The sequence below is a fragment of the Saimiri boliviensis genome, chromosome 3 (assembly GCF_048565385.1).
Source record: "Saimiri boliviensis isolate mSaiBol1 chromosome 3, mSaiBol1.pri, whole genome shotgun sequence".
Taxonomy (NCBI): domain Eukaryota; kingdom Metazoa; phylum Chordata; class Mammalia; order Primates; family Cebidae; genus Saimiri; species Saimiri boliviensis.
The window spans coordinates 41266842-41288974 of record NC_133451.1 but is presented as its reverse complement, the minus strand read 5'-3'; the positions used below and the strand labels follow the sequence as shown (position 1 = coordinate 41288974).

Below are 22133 nucleotides of genomic sequence, written 5' to 3'. Positions count from 1 at the left end.
TACACAACAAAAACCACCACAAATAAGTAGGCAGGCTATGTGAAATATTTGCACCAAATATGACAAATTATTACGATCATTGTTATATAAATAAGAAAACTTGACAGTAAACCAGGAGAAATATAATAATCAACCAGAGTCAGTATAATTTTCAACCTAATAAAAGTTGCAAATTTAAACCATATTGAAGTTTCATTTGCTACCTATTCCATAAATAAAAACCAACTTGTGTTTCAGATGTTTTATTGTTATGAAATATTTTATTTACATACTGTTGTGAATGAGCAGTTTGGCTATTTATATCAAGAACTGTAAAAAGGGAATTCTGGAAATTTATCCCAAGAAAAGAATCATAAAGTAGAGTATCTCCACGTGTATGAAAACATTTATTGTAGTTTTATTTACTTATAATAGTGAAAAACTAGAAAATAGGGAAATACAACAATAGGGAAAGTTTTATAAATTATGGCATTTTATACTCTTGTATGTTTTGTGGCAAGTAAAATCTGTTATGTCACGTGGTATAGCAACACAGAAAAAAATTATACTATTCATTTGACCAAGTACTTACTGAGTGCATATGCCAAGCAGTGAGCTTAGAGCATCAAGAAACACAAATAAAGGTTCCTGTGTCATAAGATATAATCACAGGTTAAAAAAACAGTGCTATGTACACTGAGATACTGGCTTTGTAAATCATGTATTGAACAAGTGGACAGGCACAAAAGCAGCCTTACTTGTTGGGATAATAAGATTGTGAGGCAGGTCTTTTCATTGGCCTATATAATACTTTGTGCAGTTAAAAATAAAATCAATAAACCAAAACCAAGAGTGTCATCTACATGCCAGGGTAATATGATAGACCTTAGTGTGCATGGGCTTTACTTCAGGGCTCTTTCTCTGCATTTCTAAATGTGTGGCTACTGTGGTTGCTTTTTAATGGTCCTCAAAGGACCTACAAATTTGCCTAGTGTACATCTAATTATTCACAGCTGGGCAGATTTCAGCTCTCGGATATCAACGGTTTATCTCTCCAGTTACTGCCCTGAAATCTTCTCCCTGTTGCAAAAGGTTAACTTGCAGGTACATAATTTTAAAAGAAAGTATTGTAATCACAAAGCCGTACACAAGGAACTACACTGTGACTTCTGAACTGTAAGCTGCTGGCTTCATTGCCCTCTACCCAGATTATTTCTTTACAATGTGGTTCAGCTGACACTGTTCACAGGTTTTTGACGTGTATGCAGGTGGAGAATTTAGCAGAAGAATCTTAGAATTAACACATTCTTCTGGCTTACTGGAGAAGCATGGCATGATGGGCTCTATGCGTGTGTAAAAGTAACACTGTAAAGCTGCTTTTGTGTATGAAGTTTCTACCACGACATGTGTTTCTTTGGATTAAGAATTCATGTCTCAAAAAAATTTCTTAATAAAAATATAAATATATTGGAACCTAGAATTGGATTAAAATGGTTGGATTTTTTTTTTTTTTTTTAAGATGGAGTTTCACTCTTGTTGCCCAGGCTGGAGTGCAGTGGTTCCATCTCAGCTCACTGCAACTTCCGCCTCCCGGGTTTAAGTGATTCTCCTTCCTCAGCCCCCCGAGTAGCTGGGACTACAGGCACACACCACCATGCCCAGCTAGTTTTTGTGTTTTTGGTAGAGACAGAGTTTCACCATGTTGGCCAGGCTGGTCTTGAACTCTTGGTGTCAGGTGATCCCCCCCACCGCCTTGGCCTCCCAAAGTGCTGGGATTACAGGCTTGAGCCACTGAGCCCAGTCAGTAGTTGGATTTTTAAATCGGGCTATTACAGTCTGATAATCTTACTGTTTTACAAAATCCTCAACGTTGCTAATATCAGTAACTTCAGAAGGCTGAAGGTAGTGGGCTGAAGCTCTAAACAGTTGCTTAACTTTGGCATTTTAGAGACTAAAACTGCTTTGTCGTGATATTCCTCCAATTAGAATTTATATGATCGAAGCGTTTTTGTCATTTTGACGTTTTCTTCTCTCAGTTCCTTTTAGACACACATCAGGCTGGAAGGGGAACGCCATATTAGGAGCTCAAAACACAAAAGGAAAGACAGGTGTTTAGATGTCTTTTGAGAAACTGATGTTAAACATAGGCATCCTAGGGAGTTAAGTTCCCTATATTCCTAAAGTAAAGAACTTTAGCATTCATTGATTTAGCATGCTTTTTAGTAAGAACGTCAGCATTTAGTAAGCCCCTGGTTTTTCTCAGGCCACTGGGGTACCATAGAAATTGTTACTATTTTATTGAGTTTAATACTGACAGGTATTACAATGAGGAAAGACATTGCTTTTTGTCTTACAATGCTTTTGTCTTACAATGAGGAAAGACATTGGAAAGCAAGGCAATGAATCAGGGATTTGTTTAAGTCTGACGGTTAGACTCTAACACAGTAATGTAGACCATGTGATTCTGATTTTGTAACATAGTTGAACTTAAGAGAAAACATTAACACACAGGAGGTGATTAAAGAACCATTGCATGGTAACCTGGATAGCATTCTAAGTGCCATGATTAGGGAATTTATATTTTATTATCTTTCTGTCAGTAAATGCAATCACAGTACCATCACAGCACGTTATTTTAAGGGCTAGTTTACATTTATACTTGCAGTTTTTAATTTTTCCTCTTTGCCCTTTTTTGAGGTAGGTAGTGTTTTGATTCCAAGATTCCTGGTAATATGTCAGTTTCGGATAGTACAAATTTCAGATTTCAGCGGAATTATTTTTTGAATCGAGGCACCCAGAACTTCCCTACCTGGAAGCTAAGCATTACATGTCATAAATAAAAAGACAGTACCCCTGCCCTAACCTTCCCTAACCTCTTCTTCCAGAAAAAGACCACAGTGGGCTGCCTCTGCAGTAATTTCTTACTATGATTCCCACGAAGAGCACTACTCTGTTCTTACCCTCATTAGTGTTATTTTAGAATTCAAGGAAAAGTTGGGAAGGGGAAGAACAAACAGGCCTTAATTTTTTTTTTAAGGCTTTTCTTCTATCTACTAAGTATTGAAATTCATGTTTAGGTTCATTTGTCTACTAAGAGGTCAACTTTCATGATGTAACAGGAGTGGCTATCAGTGTAATTTGGTCAACTCAGTTAAGCCAAGTTGTTGCATAATTATTATATTGTTTGCCAAAAGCTATATGACAAATCTGTCACTTAAATTACTGCTAACAGTTTCTGGACATAGCGTATCTTTGTCTTTATGCCAGGCACAGAAAAATGCTAAGAGGTGGTAAAATGAAGAGATTAAGCTGTTTATTTTAATTAAAAATACACTGATCGTTTCACAAAATTGTGCAAAATCAGAATTTGCAGACAGTCAAATGTGGATTTTAGTCTAAGCTCATCAATCCCACTATGATCTTGAGTAAAAATCTTAGACTTAGAATCTCAGACTTCCTTTCTTTCTCTCCAAATGATGAGTTATGAGCAATACTTGTTTCACAAGCATTATTGTGAGGAGTAATTATCACATATATGATAGCATCTCCAGTTGTGTTGAGATTTCCTTCAATAAGGTGAAGATTTATTTTGGTAAATTCTTCCTTTTTTGTTTTTATGTCAGAGAGAATATGAGAAGTTGAGATGTCAATTAAGTTGATAGAATAGGTTGATTTTATCAAGATGAGTTATATATCTGACATACAGTGTTCATTTTTTAAAGGAATCCTCCAACCCCAATCTCACTCCTAGATAATTTTCTTCCGTTTTGTGAAGATAAGTGGTTCTTGTTTGCCAATGATCATTTTTACTATATTCTGTGCTTTTTACAATGGGTTATATATTTGTAACTATCTTTCAATGCAGATGATTAACCAATTCCCAGTTTTCTTTCAGGTAAATGTTGGAGATATAGTTATAATAAAAGGCAAAGAGTATATACCTGCTGACACTGTACTTCTCTCATCAAGGTAGAGATGCCTACTGATGCTCAAACAGTGTAGAGGATGGTTTCTCTACCCTGCATTGACCTTGTGATTTCTCCAAGGAAATAAGGAATAAACGAAGAATTTAAAACCTCTCTAATAATTTTTATTTAAACATTTAACAAATTGATTGGACTTAACTGCTCTTTCGTGTTTGCCATATAGAATAAGTGATGGGTACTATACTTTATCATTCAAATATAATTAAGAGTCTACTCTCCCTCTGGATTTATCCAGATTCTTTGGTGGGGATTATAAGTCTTTTAAGATTTCCTGTCATTTATTTTATATCATACATGGATTGGGTTCTATTGATTTTTTTTTAATCTTTCAATCTTTGTTCATTATAAATCCCTGCAAAGTTTCTTGATTATTATGGTGGAATGGTACTAAAAAAATGGATGAATGATTCTTTTTGTCATCATGCCTTTTGAAATGCCATACTCTTCCAACAGAAAGTACTTTGCTCTTTCTTTTAAGTTCTTTCAGTTACTTAATTTAGATAATTTCCATTTTACTCATATTTTAGTTGTGAATTAGTATTCAGAACATATGGCACTGTTACCCTTTAAAGAATGTGACTTTCAAATGGTTTTAGGTATAAAAACTATAAACTAGTCCTATTTTAAATTAAGAAAAACTGTTTTTAATATTTTAGAGGTTGTTTATCATCATTTCCTTGGACAGTTTTATTTGTAATTCCACATATGAATATGGACAGTGTCCTTTTTTCAAAATCTATTTAATCAGGTCATTTAAAGTGATTGGATTCATGACAAGTTAGTCAAACTTAATCGATCAAATAAAAGTTATCTAGGTATTTGTAGACTAGTTATCTAGGCATATGTGAACTTCTATATATCTAGAAGTCTACAAGCAATTAAAGTAACTACAGATAGTTATATTTCTATAGCTTTTTGTGCCATGTACCTATAGGTTTTTGTTTTCAGAAAAATTAATATGGATGTTTTCAAATCACCCTTTCTGTTCTTAGTTTCCTTTGCTTATAGCTTTATCAAAATAAGTCTCTAAAACTGAATAAAGCAGACCATCCATTCTTGGCTTTATGAGAATTAGTTTGAGGAAGAGCTGACTCTCTCAGGTTCTAGGTAGTATAAGGCAGTAGAGAGAGCTCTACTTAGGCAGTGGAAAGCCAGGATCTTATTCTGAGTTGGTGATTTTGAACCAACTACTTAATCTCTCATGCCTTATTTCTCATCTTTTATATTAAGATGGATTAAATAATCAAATTCTAATATTCCCCAATTCTTTTTGTTTAAATCAATAAGCCTTAAGAATACCTTACAGAATGGCATGCTTTCAGTTTTACTAAGTAAAAATGTGTTGAATGTATTGGACAGTTGTCCATCTGAATGTTTCAGTCTAGTGCTGCCTAACAACATTTTGGTCAGTGATGAAACATATATACAAAAGTGGTCCCATAAGATTATAATGGAGCAGAAAAATTCCGATTGCAGATATACTGTTGTGTTACTGTTTCTCTACACTATTCAGTACGGTAACATACTATACAGGTTTGTAGCCTAGGAGCAGTCTGCTATACCATATGGCCCATAGACTATACCATCTATGTATAAGTACCCTCTATGATGCTCACACAGTGACAAAACTGCCTAACAATGCATTTCTCAGAATCTACATCTGTCATGGTCACGTGACTGTATTCATATAAGAAAATTCAAAATCATAGTAACTCCTTCTAGCAATTTGATAAAGTATTGTTTTCCCAGTTAAACTCTTAGAGACATTATTAATAGAGAAAACCATATAGGCTGAGCCATTAAATACAATTTTTATTTTTGATGCTCAAAAATGTGACGATAATAGACTATACTGCCCTGAATTTATACTTAATTTTAAATTGGAAATTTTCAAAATATTTGTCATCTGTCTCTATCCAATTTCAGAAACTTCCCAACAAGCTACTTGTATTTCTTAAACTTTAGACCATTTTTAAAGAATGTGTTTTATAAACATTAAAAACACTTACTAGGTGGCCATGAATATTGATTTATCAATACAGTTTCTGTGTCTTAATATGGTCTCCACAGTAATTAACTTCATCCAAAATTATATTTTTAAAAGATTAGCTGATTCATTGCTTTTTGTTATTGAATAGAATTCAAAATAAATACCAACTTTTAGGGTTCCTTTTTTTTTCATCAAAGTGTTTTAGCATTACTTAGCTTCTTTGAACCTACATTAACCTCACAAAATAGGTATTCGTTTTTATAATCATTTAACAGAAAGATAAATTTTGACTTTAATTAATGACTAAGTCAGGGTTGGAATACTCCTAATCTATCTTCACACTCTCCACTGTCAAAAGAAGTACATGAAGATTTTCACCTGCCAGTGAGCAACCACTTAGCAGTAAGAGTAAACAATTTTCATAATATTTTAATTTTCAATTTTTTCAATGTTTAATTGCTAAGAGTATATCTTCTGTGAAGTAGTTTGAAATTAAAGCATGAATATGGTTGAAAGTTACTGTGTTTCATAGGCTTTCATTTTGAAATGAAACAAATTTTAGCATTTAATAAATAATACATTTATGTGTTAAGAAAGTATAAAGTAGGGTAAAATAACTCAAGCTGTTAATTCAAGTCCATATTCCTGGCGTGTAAAATAACTCAAGCTGTTAATTCAAGTCCATATTCCTGGCATCTCTATTTTATACCCTCTCTGATTTTTATGCATCTTTGCATTAAAATTAATAAGATGTTTATACAATTAACCTTGAAAATATTTTGGAGTCAGAACATTTTTAATAGTTTTTTTTTTTTTAAGTGTATGGGGTGGGGACTAGAATACTTTGTTTTTCAAAACCCCATAAAAACCCTAAAAAATAATTTTCATAATTATTTTCTTCTTTTTTTGGTACACTTGGACATACAGTAGATGACATGAGGCTTAGAAGCTTGAAAAGGAAAATCTGGAATATAATGTTCTCTATAAAATATGATTTAATTTGATAAGCTCATGAGTAAACTTTTAAAAATTAAGTTTTCATACTAAAAATTTAAATTGGACTTAAAAGCTACTAATCTTCAAATAAATGTTTTCTTATGCCTTCAGACCTGATCAAAATAAGTTTTGAAAAAATTGACATTAAACGTTTCTATTAACATGTATTATTTTCTATAATAATTTCAAACTTTCTGTCTCTTTTGTCCATTTGTTTGTTTTTTTTCTCTGTTATTCATTTTTTTTTTTTTTTTGCCATTTTAATTATTTTATACTGGGACATGTAGGTGGCAGTAGGGGAGATAGTGAAAGTGACCAATGGGGAACATCTCCCAGCAGATCTCATCAGTCTGTCCTCAAGGTTAGAATCACTGAGTCGTGTAGGATGCGTGTATGTGGGTCCTCACCCTAAACCAGAGAACAGTTGCACCCAAATATGGTTGAGTTCTGCGTCTCTTCCTTTAAAACGAAAACTTCTTATACTGCTTGAAGATGGACATTTTACAGATGTTTTAAAGGCATTTTTGAATACTATATTGAATGATGTTTGTCCTTCAGTTGGGCAGATTGAACTCCTGTTGTTATCAACAAGAGTCTAAGAGGCATTCCAATAAAGATAGATGTTAATTTCCTATGCACTATTAATATATGTTCATATTTTAAAACATGCCAGAGTATTAAGGCTTAATTTATCTCTCTGGGATATTATTTTGAACAATGTTAAGCTTTTCATGAAACAATCATTGAAAATTGATTATATTTTAAACATTTGTCTTATTCTCGTATTTTAAATTTTCTGTTAAGTTCTATAAAATCCTTCCAGCGATTGTGACTATAATTTGGGCTCACAGGGTTTATAGAGGACCCCCTGCACAAAGCTGGATGTTGCACATTTTGTACCGCATGCTTTGGGATCAACTTTTATCCCATTTGTATCTAGCGACAAAGTGCACGTTACTGTGATCAATTTCAGCTGTCTACTAGTGTCTGTATTGTGATATGCATCTTGTTTCATTTTTCACTTACTAATCAAAAAGCCTGCTTTGCCTCTCTTGACTAGTTTGTGTTTTAGATGTCATCATAATTTGCTGAAATATTTATGATCTAGCATGATTCCTTATCTGAGACTTCTTGCTGCCTTTCACAGCACTATTAAGAATTGCTTCAGTAACTACTGTCTTAAGTGATTATTGAAAATGTTCTGAATTTCAGTGCATATTTTATTAGCCCAATTTCAAATAGAAGTCAGCCATTTGAACTTTCTAACTTCTTAGCCATTAAAGTCCTAGAAAAGTTACTTTATGGAAAAAAAAAGTAGAATTAGAATGTTATTCTTACTGTCAGAATATGGAATCAACATTGTCATTTAGTATTTTCTGTCATCATGCTTCTATATTATCAATGTGTTTTATAAATTCATAAACTATGTTTCAAATGTATACATAAGTAAATTTTGAATTTGGAGCAATTTCCAGAGCCAAATTACTATGGTGACAGTGATTTTAAAAATAAAATTTTGATTAAGTGATAGAGTAAAAATATAAATTTTAAAGGACTTATTTTGGGGAAAAAGTAGCAGCTTTTGTGAAAGAAAGCTCATAGAGTAAATGGAAGGACTTGCAGAACTACTTTATAATGAGTCCATAAAATTTTTTTTATTAATGTCTATGTGTTTAAACAATTTTCACAAATCTTGGGCCACAGAATTAAGGTACATGCCCATTTCTGAAACTTGGAGTAGTCTGTTTTGCACGTGTACAAATTGGATGTTGATTAGAAAATTCCAGGTGTTTATAACTTGTACATTTCTTTCTTTCTAGCTTTGAGTGCACCTCCTTGCTTACAAAAGATTACATTTATAATTACTTATGTGATATTAGTAAATTAGGTATATTATATAACCAAGTGTTAATGAGATTAACTTTAGAATGCTTTTCTTTAGAATTGAGGATCAGATTATATAGTTGGGCTACAAATTCACATGTCCGTAGTTGCTGGGCAAGTCGAATCAGCATGTGAAAGGGAAAGAGAAAATAGTCCGGGCTGTGTGGTGTGATGAAGCTAGAGAACATGAACTCCTTGTACCAGTTCCTGCACACCAGATTTTTACTAGGACCCTCTGGTAGGAACACATGAAGTGTATCTTCTATGTTTATGTCACAGAGTAAATATGACCAAGCTGACAGATTTTAGTTTTAGTTTTTACTTCTATGAGAATTTCTCAAACAACTTTAATAGGAGAGCAGCAGCAGAATACATAGAGGGAGAAAGTTATATATCCACTTTCATTGTAAAATTTGTTCATATTAATTTTTTAAAGTAACCTTGAAATTTAAATATTATGGTTTATATGATCCTACTCATCATAGCTAAAAGGGAAATAAATGCAAGTTTGTAGAATTAGCAATCTGGAATTTTCTCATCAACCACTTTCTTAACCAATTTACATGTGTGCCATAAGCATGAAATCTCGTGGTGTTTTTGAGCTAAAGATAAATCTGGACACAAAACTGCTTTACATTTCAAAAACAGTCTGTGTTGTGTCTATGTGTATGAACAATTTAAATATAATGTGCAAATCTATTCATTTGCATTATCTTCAAGACCATTACTGATTGTTGTCAGGAAATTGCTTTTGGGTACTTCTGGCTGAAAAGCTGATCCATGAGTTGTCATGCATGGGTTCTGCCTCACAGCATCTTGCTGTTAGAATGAAAATCATCAAGAAGCTAGGTGACTATTACTTTGTCTAGAACGAAAGGCTTCAGTGAGTCTGAGCATTTAAATAAGTTATTATTATGGTTTTCTTCCCCCACTAAATGTTTGTGCTTCTCAACTCTAAACTATAGTGAGCCCCAAGCCATGTGCTACATTGAAACATCCAACTTAGATGGTGAAACAAACTTGAAGATTAGACAGGTAAGATCTAATACAAGTATATATAATCCCTGCTGTTTTATCACATAGAATTAAGAGCTTCTTTCTTTGTGTTACTGTCTTGAAGTAATCTGTCCTATTGTAAGTATGTTTCCATGGAACCACAATGAAGATGTTTTGTAAACTGGTATTGTTAAGTATTATGGAAGACTTGGACATATTTGTCTGGTTAAATATGGTCTATCTTGTAGGTACTAGTTGTCCTATTTTAAATTATTTTATGTAATGGCTAACACTCAGATAATAGTAGTTCTAAGTCCTTTGATATGTTTTAACTTACTTTTTCCTATTCACCTGTTTCAAATTATAATTTGACTTTGCCATGTTAAAAAAAATAAAAATAAAAATAAAAATAACTAAAAAAAAAAAAAAGGCTGTACAAGCCCCCATAACACAAGTTTACCTACATAAGCTGTGTGTACACCCCTGAGTTTAAAAGTTTTTTTAAAAGCCATACTTTCTATTCCCATTCTAAAACTCATTCATCTTGGGGAATGTAAACTCTATTTATTTTTCATACTGTCTTGGGCAAAAACAATGGTAAAGTTTTTTATTTTTAAAGTTTTAAAAGGGACTTTAAAAATCTATGCCATGTGTTTCTAGATGAATGATGGAAATGACATTCGGGAGGGTTAAGATGCGTTGGAACTAGGTCATCCCAGAGGGCCTGGACCTAGGCCGCCATGATGTAAGGGGGGCTGCTCAGTGACAGCTGCTTCTGGTTGGCCATGGGGAAGAACTGTTTTAGAGTTTCCCTTCTCAGTGGAATGAAAAAAGAGAAAGCTATGTTCTTTGAACACAGATTCCATCTATTTTTCATCTTTTTTTAGATTCTAAAGACAGACTTAGACTGTATAGGGCTAAATATTACTTTTATTTTCAGAAGCAAATGGTTCTTTGGGGACTTCAAATTGTCTTTGCAGACTAGCTTATAGGCTCTTAAATATATTTAAGAACTCTCACAATGGTGCCCTATTCTTGTGCTAAACACCTGTGCTCAAGTCAGGGAGGAAGAAATCTCTTAATTATGATTTAACAGAGTAGGAGAGAGATGCTTATAAAAAATAATGGGATCCCTTAGCTCTTAAGACTTGGATAAATTTAAAATTCCTCCTCTTTGCTCAGATATAACTTATTTAATATACTTTTTTGCTTATTTAAAAATTCTAAACAGGGCTTACCAGCAACATCAGATATCAAAGACATTGACAGTTTGATGAGGATTTCTGGCAGAATTGAGTGTGAAAGTCCAAACAGACATCTCTACGATTTTGTTGGAAACATAAGGCTTGATGGACATGGGTATGTAAAATCAGTCTTCATAAAAACACAGAATCCACTGTGTCATAGTGTATTGCTGTGTCTTCCAGGTCTGGAGACATAGTATTTAATTGTGTGCTAAGTTTGAGTACTCAAAACCCTTTTTAAACAATTTTTATATTCTACCTTGAATCCTTCTGTGAAGATGTTGAATCTTATCCATTCATGTGGGATAGCTGATGACTTCCCAGAGTTCCTTCCAATCTGGCAGGAGGATATTTTCAGAGATACTCCAAGCTCTGGCGCATTGTTTAGTGGATAAACAATAGGAGTAAGAATTACCTGTGGCTTATTCTTTGGCCAAAATACTTATGTTATAGGCTTAACTATCCAATCTGCATTGCTTGGGTCCTTTACGGTGATCTTAAGATGCTTCAGGGAGTTCATAATCTACCTTCAAGGGGTCTGTTGTACTGGATAATTTGTCTCCTTCTCTGTGAAATTTTGTATGCTCTTTCTAGCCTATGTTATTAATTACAGTTATCTCTTTTTGTTACCTGCTTCTGCCCTCTCTTGTTTCTTCTCTTCTACCCCTTCCCTCATTCATTCAACCAGTACATATTAAGCACCTAATAAGCCAAGCCAGTCACAGGTGTTAAGGAGGCGACAGTGAACAAAGCAGATTAATATTCCTGGCCCTAAGCCTTAGTCTGTTCAGGCTGCTGTAACAAAATATCTTAGACTGGGTAATTTATAAATAACAGAAATTTATTGCTCACAGTTCTGGGAACTGGAAATTCCAAAATCAAGGCACTAGCAGATTCAGTGTCTACTGGAGGCCAGTTTCTCAGAGATGGTACCTGGTATGTCTTCACATGGCGGAGACCCTTGGACCTCTTTTATAAGGGCATGAATTCCATTCCCAAAGGCCCCACCTTCTGATACCACCGCCTTGGGAATTCAGTTTCAACATGTGAATTTTGGGGATACACATTTAGACCATAGCACCCTGTGAGTTTATTCTTGCAGTGAGGGAATGGCAAACATACAAACAATAAGATGATAAATAAGAAAATTTTGTACTATGTTAGAAAGTGATAAATACTTTGGGGAGAAAAATAGCACAGGATAAGGAAGATTGGGAGTCTTTGGAAGGGAACAATTTTTTGTTAGGATAGTTACATGTAGCCTCATTGAAAATGTAACATTTGAGCAATGATGTGTGGGAGGTGAGGAAGTTAGCCTTTTGAATATCTGGAGGGAGATGATTCCAGATGGAAGGTATAGTCAGTGTAAATTATTAGTTCTATCATTACATGATCTTCAAGTGGAAAAGAGCCTGGAATAATTGTGGAATGTTAGGGCAGTGTGGTTGGAGTGCTATGATCGACAAAGAGAGTAATAGAAGAAGAGCCTAGAGAAAATAGAGAGCCAGATCCTATGGGCTTCATAGGCCATTGTGAGGGTATTACTTTGAGTGAAATGGGAATCCATTGGAGGATTTTGAGGAAGAAAGATTAGCAGTTCATTTTGGACTTTATAAGTTTATCTGGTTGAAACATAGATGTCCAGGAGGCTGCTGAATACATATCCGAAGTTTGGGACAGAAGTCTGTGTTCATGAGTTATATTTGGGAGTAGGTGGCATAGATTTTTAAACCCATGGGGATGGAAGAAATCACTGAGAATGAAAGGGTATAGACAGAAAATTGAAGAGACCCAAGAACTCTCCTAAGGCCCTCGAATGTTGTTGGGAAAAGCAAGGGCACTAGTGAAAGAAATGGAGACCACGTTTATAGGATAGTAAGCAAGAGAGAGTGAAGAAATGGTATCAAGGCAAGGGACCAAAACTGGGTCTGACATTGCTGATCGTCAAGTACAATGAGACTGACTGCTAACATTTACATTTAACAAGTGGAGATCATTGAAATTGATTAGAACACGTGCCTAATGAGAGTGAGTTTGAAAAAATGGAAGAGGAGTTGAAAATAGCAAGTGTAGACTTCTTTTTCAATGAGCTTTGTTGCAAAGAGAGCAAAGAAATGATACAGAAACTGGCAGAAAAGGTGAAATATTTCCTGCGTCTCTTCTCCCCTCTTTTCTCCTCCACTCCCTACTTTCCCTGCTTTGTCTACTTTATGGTATACCTCATCTCCTAGGCATCTGTAGTGGCCAACTAAATGTTCGCTAAATATACTAGTTCAACTTACCAGCCTAAGAGGATGTTTTTGGTGTTTTCATTATTTTGTAATTGCATTATTAGGGTGTTTGAATTCTAAAGTACATTTGAAGTATACCCTGAACTGCCATTCTCATTCAGATCTTCCAAAAGCTTTTCCATAATCCTTGAAGTAATTATATGTTGTTCTAAAATTTGCAGAGTGATCTTTCCACAAACATATGGTTAAAGACTAATGATAGATTTGGCCATTTATACCGGTATTGTTTCTATAGTCTGATGTTCCTAACTGGCCAGCTTCCACGCCTTAACAGTTTTCTGTCAAATTGATGCCGAGCAAATCTGTGCTATAAAGGAGAAACTTTGTATGATGGTGCCAAGATTCACGGTACAAAGCGAATTTATATAGTATCTTGCATTTCATATGAAAGGTAGAGACAGATTTTTCAAGACCTTTGTATCTGTAGCACATTTGGAATTTACAGTGCTTACCCAGAGCTCTTGGAGGCCCTTCGGAATGAGTATACTTTGTTTCCTTTAAGAATGAGGGTCATAGTCTAATGCCAAAAGCCTTGGAACACCAGCTGTGATGAAAACTAATTCTTCTTGAGTCCTTATAGTTGAAAAGTAGTATGTTTTGCTTTTGAAGTGTTTGTATCTAATTCCAGTCAATCCACACCACCAGTACTGAAATGACAGTTGCCATACTATACCCCATTGGCTGGGTAAGGAACAGTTGTCACATGTGTGTCCCAGAGCATAGTCCAACTTAACCAAGAACTCATTGGAAACCCACTTGAGGCCTAAGGCCCCTTTCAACTCTGAAATGCACCCCTAATCTTGAGATATACACCAGAAGGATTTCCTTCCAGATAGGTCCTAAAGGCATGCTATTGTACATAAAGAATGAGAGTTACTGTACATAAAGATGAGAGTTACAGTTGTTTTTTCTTTCTCTAAATTGGAATACAGTATTTCCTAAGGATTCATTCAGGTGCTGTTGTTACCTACCCATTTGGATTGATTTTTACCTGTGTAGGTAGAATTTGTGTAGTTTCTAAAAGAATGTCCAAGGCCCAAGCTGCTACTGGCCTTACAAGCCTACTGGCCCAGAGCAGCTCACCAGAAATGGAGACCTCAGCCTCCCTTTGCCTCCACTTACAAAGGAGTTCTGTGCTCTCTGTAGATTTTTCTTGTGGAACTGTTTCCTTCTTTTTCCAGAATTTTAAAATACATTTTTCTTTATATTTGACCTTTTTCTCTTATTAAAATGAAGAATTGGTTATAATAATCCTTGAGCCATTAAAATTTGTGTATTTCATTTTGATCAAGAACTCCAGAATATCTGTGTTGCTTTCTTAGTTCTTATGTCTCTGTGTGAGTTTTATCAGCCAGTAACCTACCGTAGTGGGTAGCCTTGTGAAAAATCCACAAAAATACCAACTTAAACCTTATTCATGAAAAATGTGGTTTAAATAATTGGGAATGAATAGCTCCAAAATGCTTACAATTCATTGGAAATTTATTGACAATTCTTGGGGAACCAATCTTCAAATACTGTAAAAGGAATGTTCTAGAGATTTTAAGTAAAGGGACTTGTCTGTAGGGGGTCAAGGACGGCGATGCAAGTATGGAGTGAGATCTGTGTATTTATCTTATGAATTTTTTGAATGCTTATTATGCACAAATCTATTTTTAGTTTAAGGAGGTGGGGGGGAGAGAGAGAGAGAGAGTGTTGGGGGGGTGGATCAGGGGCACTGAGGTGGGGCAGACAAATTCCATAGCCCTACCACTTTCTAACACTTTTAGAACCTAAATGGACTTATTAATTCAGGAAAAATTATAAATAGGTATGTAAATTAGCCTCTGAATCCGAAAACATTACTTACTCTGTTGGTTAATGTATTCGTTTTCTCAGGCTGCCACAACAAAATACCATAGACTAGGTGGTTTTCATGATGGAAATGTATTTTTCTCACATTTCTGAAGGCTGGACATCTAAGATCAGAGTACCTGCATGATTGGGTTTTTGGTGAGGATTCTCTTCCTGGCCAGCAAAAGGCCCCTTCTTGCCGTGTCCTCACAAGGACAAGAGCAAACTCCTCGAGTGTCTTTTTATAAAGGCATTAATCCCTTCATGAGGACCCAGTCCTCATGACCTCTTCTAAATCACATTACCTCCCAAAAGTGTCATCTCCAAATACCATTATGTTGTAGGGGTAAGAACTTCAACATGTGAATAGTGGAGGTGAACAGTGCAGTCCATACCAGATAGCGAAGTTACAGAATATGCCTGGTTTGGTGTTAAGGAGAAGCAACTTAAATACTTCTGTTGTTCCTGTTTAAGCAAAGTATTTATACTGGAGGGAAATTACTTGCTTTCTGAAAATAATGTAAATGTGAGAAGGGTTATTTTACTAACGGGCACTTTTGTAACTATATGGTGACTAGAGTTCTTAAGCATTTTAGAAAATACTGTTTCTAATGTCAACATAATCTGTCCTAGCACTGTTCCACTGGGAGCAGATCAGATTCTTCTTCGAGGAGCTCAGTTGAGAAATACTCAATGGGTTCATGGAATAGTTGTCTACACTGGACATGATACCAAGCTGATGCAGGTGGGATTTTTATCTATGAAACCTTTTGGACCTCAGGCTTTTGTGAGTGTATGATTTATAGGTCTCAGGGCAGTGGTCCCAAGCATAGGAGACCACCTGTCACAGATTCCTGATCCAACCCTGTATGTCCAGAATCTGGTGTTCCTCTGAGTGGGACCTTGAAATTACCTCCCTATAAGAATGGCTCACGGCACACAGGAACACTGGAAGGTTGACCAAAGATTATGCATGTACTCTCAAGAATTTTGTGTGTGGGTCTATTGGCAGCATTTACTATTATAGTGATTATTACAAGTTGTCTATGTCATGATAAGTTATCTGCATTAAAATATTTGTCTTGTTGTTTCATTTTAATTCAATAATCAAGCTTAAAATTTTATTTTTATCTTTTTATAAAATTTTTTTAAAATTTGAATCAAATGGCCATTTTTCATAGCATTTATATGTAAGGCTGTTTTTGCCATCAGCTTTAATTCTAGCATTGATGTTCACACCTGCCTATGGGTGCTCCCTCTCTATGTTATAATACCATCATATTCAGTAGTTAGATGGGTATGGAAAACAGTTTTAAGAAACTAAATGGAAGTCTGCTCTAAGAGCTAATACTTTGTACCTTGTACAAGCACGAAGGTATCAAAAAACAAATTAGATTGTTGTTAGTGATTCCACCCTTAGCCATTTTATAAATTCTATAAGTCTTCATTTTACATTGATCAGGACATTTAATTTTTTGTCCTGTGAATTGTTTTGGTTAGCACAGGTCTAAATAACCATTTGAATCATCAAATACACCTAGAGAAACTTGACTCTGTTGTCCTTTATAGCCAGAACTACTTAAATTGCTGCTGCATTGAGTAAAACAATTGCTAAATGCCACCAGAAATTTCAAAACCAGAGATCCTTTAGATATTGCATTCATATGTTGAAATTTCCAGGTGCCTGGTTGTGGGTACATGGGCTGCCTTGTCTGCCACTCTTCCTGAGCTGAAACACTAACTGTTTCCAGACTATCCTGTTTGCTTAGATAACCAAGGAATGCAATATTCATCTCACCTGCCACAATGCAAAAGCTGTTTTTGCAAAAGGAATGTAATTTCCTTCTCCTCTTCTTTCTTATAGTTTACTTTCTAGAAAAAGGCTTGGGTGATATAGTGGCCTTGAAAAAAAAAAAAAAGAGGTGGTTAACCATTGGCACCTTATTACATTTGTCATGGATTTAGCATAATTTTCAAGTATCCACCTACATCTAGATACCAAGTTGTGACTTTGTCATCCTCAACAGAATACTAAATATACATTACCAAATGATTGGTGTACATTTTTTATTACTCATCTTGTTTCTTTTTACAGAATTCAACAAGTCCACCACTTAAGCTCTCAAATGTGGAACGGATTACAAATGTACAAATTTTGATTTTATTTTGTATCTTAATTGCCATGTCTCTTGTCTGTTCTGTGGGCTCAGCCATTTGGAATCGAAGGCATTCTGGAAAAGACTGGTATCTCAATCTAAACTGTAAGCAATAAAGTGCTTCTGCACTTTTTCAAATTAAAATATATATTTGTTTCACAATTGAGCTTAATTTGCTTTGTGGAATTTTCTATTGTTTCTAAAAAGAAGACCTTGTTGCCAAGAGAGCTGGACATAAAATCTTTTTTATTTTCCCAATGAGATTTCTAGCAAGTGTAAGTAAAATTTTGGAATCCTAAAATGTCAGAATCCTTAAAAACATAATGAACACCCTATAGTGGTATAAAACATTCACTATGTATAGCCATTTATGATATACATCAATGAAAACTGTTCCTTAAAAATATTTTTAACACAGGTGGTTAACTATATGGTAAAGAAAGTAGATTGACCATGTGTGGATATCATAAAGCATATATACATTTAAATATACATTTTATATTTTTATATATTTTAAATATAAATAAATATATTTTAAATAAAATCACTTATTTTAAGTAAAATATATTTTATTTATATTTTAAATAAATAAAAGCACCAAAAATTGGTTTATATGGTTTAAAAATGTTTAAAACGAATTTGTGTTTAAAATGAATATACAGAACTCAGTAATGTAGTGAGTTCTGTGTTAAATGATTGTCTTATCTCAGAGAAAGTGCTAGGAAATATTTTACCTTTAGAGAATTTATCCTTTTATTATTGTGGTATTAATGTACCACTTCTGGATATCTCTGTGAAATGAGTTAACATTTTCATTTCATAAGTACTTAGCCAATAAAGACTTAACTTCTGAAAGTGTAAAAACAATTTCTAGTAAAATAATATAGCAAAAACTGGTATTTTTAAAGTTTTTTATTACATTGATCTATCTTTGCACCAATTCCAACTTGTTTTTATAGTTACTGATTTATTATTTCAATCTCGGAACTGTTACTACTACCATCAGTCTGTTTCTTTGTATACTTCACAGTTGAATCTGGTATAGCTGTTTTATTTTCATTATTGAGGAAGAAGAGTATAATGTACCTAGGAGGATAATGTACCTAGGACTGAATAGTACTCATAGTTTGGATTGTTTTTGCTGTTGCTGTCTTAATTGTTTGCTTTCAAAGCACACTTTATGTTGGAAATACTTTTAAGAATTTATATAAAAGTGATTCTATCCAATTGAGATTTTATAGTTATAAACCCTCAGTAGTTTCCCTAGTATCTCTAAACTTTGTGTTTAGAACAGGATTTGCAATATTTGACAGTCCTTTCACTGTCTTACTACTTTTATACAGCTCTTACCTGGATTAACAACATATTGAACACAAATAATGCAATTCTGTCTTGAAAGATATACTTGAGAATTAGGTTAGATCATCAGCAAGATGTTCCTCCCAAATTATCAAATAAGCTACATAATGTGGAAAACTTACACTATGCTAATTTGGGGTCAATACAAATAAAATATAAAACTATAAATGACATTCTTTCTGCCTCTCCCAATAGATGGCGGTGCTAATAATTTTGGACTGAATTTCTTGACCTTCATCATCCTTTTCAACAATCTCATTCCTATCAGCTTGTTGGTTACATTAGAAGTTGTGAAATTTACCCAGGCATACTTCATAAATTGGGTAAATATGAACTACTGTTGTTTGTTTTCACCCTACACAATAATTTTGTCCTTAGGATGCTTTGATATCCCGGGAGCATAAAGGTCTTAATTATATTACCTTTTCTTGACCACAGGATCACATTTTTGAACCTAATTGGTAGCAAAGTTCCTCATCTCAGAATCATAAGTTTACAGACCAGACATTGTGGGGAAATTGGGTCTCTAGTTCAGGAAACCTATTTTAGAATACAGAGTGGTTATGGGAGAAGGAGAACCATAAGTTTAGAGTTAAATATCTGAATTGTGGTTCTAGTATTATAATTTACTAGGTGTATCAACTTTCTCAGGTCACTTCTTTTAAAACTTATTTTCTTGAACACAAGCATAGGTATAATATGCCTTACTTGCATCTCACAGTGGTTTTATGGACTAAGGAATCTCTTGACATAGCAAAGAGCTTCATAAATAATCAAGCATTATACAAATAATACTGTAATTGCTACTGATATAAGCCAGATTATCATATTATATCATGTTATTTTCCACACTGTAAACAATTTTAGTTTCACTCAAATTTTTCTTCATAATTTTTTTCTTGAATATTGTTAAATGTTGGAAAAATGTTGGACATCTATTTTCAAAATATTTTAAGTGTGGTCTTACAGTTTTATTTTTATAAGTTAAAATTAATGAATTTATTATGTAAATTAAATATATGGGCCTAATCTGCCAGAAAATTTACTTTTTCTTTTATTTTGAGAAACTTTGGTGTTATTTTTGTTGTTTCTTTCTTTTTCAATCATTGTAAAGTCTTTCAATATGAACAGTATTAGGATTTTTAAAAATATAACTGATTTTTTTAAATGTAACTGCTCATTATCTTCTTGTAGCAAATGATCTGCCTAAACTGTCAATCTCTTAATTCATTGTTAAGAAATCAGTGTAATTTAGAAATCTGAAATGAGCTGCAGGTGTAGCTCACTTCATGCAGGCGCTATGTGGCTGACAAATTATGTAATAGGATGTATACAAATGTAAGTAAGACTTACTAAAGTTTCTTAATAGGGTACCTCATTATGAGGATCACATAAGTAAACTAGGTAATCACTTTATTTTTTATTTTCAAAAATAATATTTTTCAAACAATTATTTAATTTTAGTGTTGAATGAACCCAGCAGGCATATGCTCTTCAACCACCTTTCTAATACACAGAGATTTTATAACACCTGACAGAACACTAGCTTTCCAGGCTTCTTTTACAAGGCAACTTCTTTCTTGTGTGAAAACGAAATTATAACTGTCATTTGATTCCAGTTCTTCCCAGTTGATCTATTATGAAAATGCTTAATCTAGTTTCTGAAAGATAGTCTGGCAAAAGAGCTGAACTCAGCTATTATTCCAGTTCCATCCTGCCTTTTCCTTTCTTACTGAACATTCTGTCATCTTCTGTTGTCCTTCATTTCATGTGATTTCCAGCTTGATCTCTATTCTGATCACTCTTTCTCTTCTGAACAAAGGCCCAGTTGGTTAATATCTTTCTTAAAATATGCAACAGCCTTTTTCAGAAGTGATGTTGATTGGTTCAGAATACAGACATGGGAGAGGATGGGCTTTGATTTTGATTTTGGCCTTTTCATTTGACGTGGAAATTTGTGAACTACAACCTTGATTTGTTAATAGAATAGTCTACTATAGAAAATGTTAATTTTGTAGTATAAATAGTCAAGTCCCATGATTACTGGGCACAAGACAAGTACAAATAAGTACAAAAACTGTACATTGTTGTTCGTCTTTTGAGAAGTGCATTTTGTTTTTCTTTCAAGAAAACAAATATGCAGTGCAAGAAACTTGGCCCAGAAACTACAACCAGGGGTTTGAAAACCTAATTATTTGAGCATTGTTTAGTTGCTGAGTTCTAGCTCACATTACTAAATACTTGCCTTATGTCAGACACATTAGGAAGCACTTTAATCCTTATAATAGGTCATTTACATAGAAAATGGTGGAATGATAGTAAACCTAGATTGCATGATTCATAGACAGGCTCTCACTACCATACTGTTCTGTGTTTACTGTGGAATATAATAGTCTATATTGAATACTTTTAAGAAAAACAGAATTAAATGGTATAAGGATGAGAAGAAATTAGTGCTTACATATAGTACATCAGTGACTTACTGAAGTATGAAGATATTAATTGTTTTCTTTTAAAATTTCACCTAATTCCTTATTACCAGTTGTATTCAATGATTTACTTAATTTTTTTTTAAAGGATCTTGACATGCACTATGAACCCACAGACACTGCTGCTATGGCTCGAACATCTAATCTGAATGAAGAACTTGGCCAGGTAAACTTGATTTATTGACATGTGTTGAATTTAAAAGTCAGATTTGGTGTGGTATCTGCCGTATGTGATAACTTCAGATGAATGGACAGCTTTTAATTTTCTGCTACTTGGATAATACATTTGTTAGTGCATGATGAACAATGTTCATTTTAGTAAATCAATTTTTGAAAACACTATTTAAAGCAAATTTTTCTCTCAAGGTAGAGTACTCCACGAACTTAGAGATGTCCCTCAGTATAATAGTCTAACTAGTATGCAACATATTGGCTGTTTTTGAGTTATAAGCATAGTTTTAGAATTGTTCCTAGCTTTCAACCAGGAAGGGAGGAAAAGTTTAACAACAAGGAAGCTATGTGAGGCTAGTCAATAGGAATGCTAGATTTATAATTCATACTATATTTACATAAGTGTATATTTGTAATCTGTTTACATATTCTAGTTAAAAAAAGATTTTTCTTTTTTTGTATCATTGCTATATTCCAACTTATACTTTTCAAGTAGAATCTAGTCCAGAGTTATTCTTATTTCTTACTAATTCAGATGTTGCATGAAGTTAATCATTTTACAAATTGTACAATTTGCTTGTTGCATTGAGAAATGTACATATTACAAATTGTACAATTGCTTGTTGCATTGAGAAATGCTGATAGATGTTTTAGTGCTCTATTGAGGTTACGTAGTGGTAGTAGCACTTTCTAGTGGAAATTCAGACCATACTAAGGCATATGTCTATATAACTCAGTTTTCTAGTATGGTGATAGTCT

At 33.9% G+C, this 22133-nt stretch overlaps 1 protein-coding gene across 10 annotated transcripts in view; it reads left to right on the top strand.

Annotated features, from left to right (window-relative positions):
- ATP8A1 (ATPase phospholipid transporting 8A1) overlaps positions 1-22133 on the top strand; it is a 249992-nt gene that overhangs the window by 61445 nt on the left and 166414 nt on the right. For 4 of the 10 annotated variants that reach the window (XM_074396072.1, XM_003940967.3, XM_074396070.1 and 1 more), the window contains 7 exons: positions 7239-7312; positions 9801-9870; positions 11063-11190; positions 15833-15944; positions 17295-17460; positions 18910-19037; positions 21292-21369. In XM_074396072.1, coding sequence (XP_074252173.1) covers positions 7239-7312; positions 9801-9870; positions 11063-11190; positions 15833-15944; positions 17295-17460; positions 18910-19037; positions 21292-21369 — 756 coding nt within the window. Of the gene's footprint in view, positions 1-3874; positions 3949-7238; positions 7313-9800; positions 9871-11062; positions 11191-15832; positions 15945-17294; positions 17461-18909; positions 19038-21291; positions 21370-22133 lie in introns of all 10 variants that reach the window. The other 6 variants (XM_003940968.3, XM_010351697.3, XM_074396071.1 and 3 more) reach the window with 2 other exon arrangements.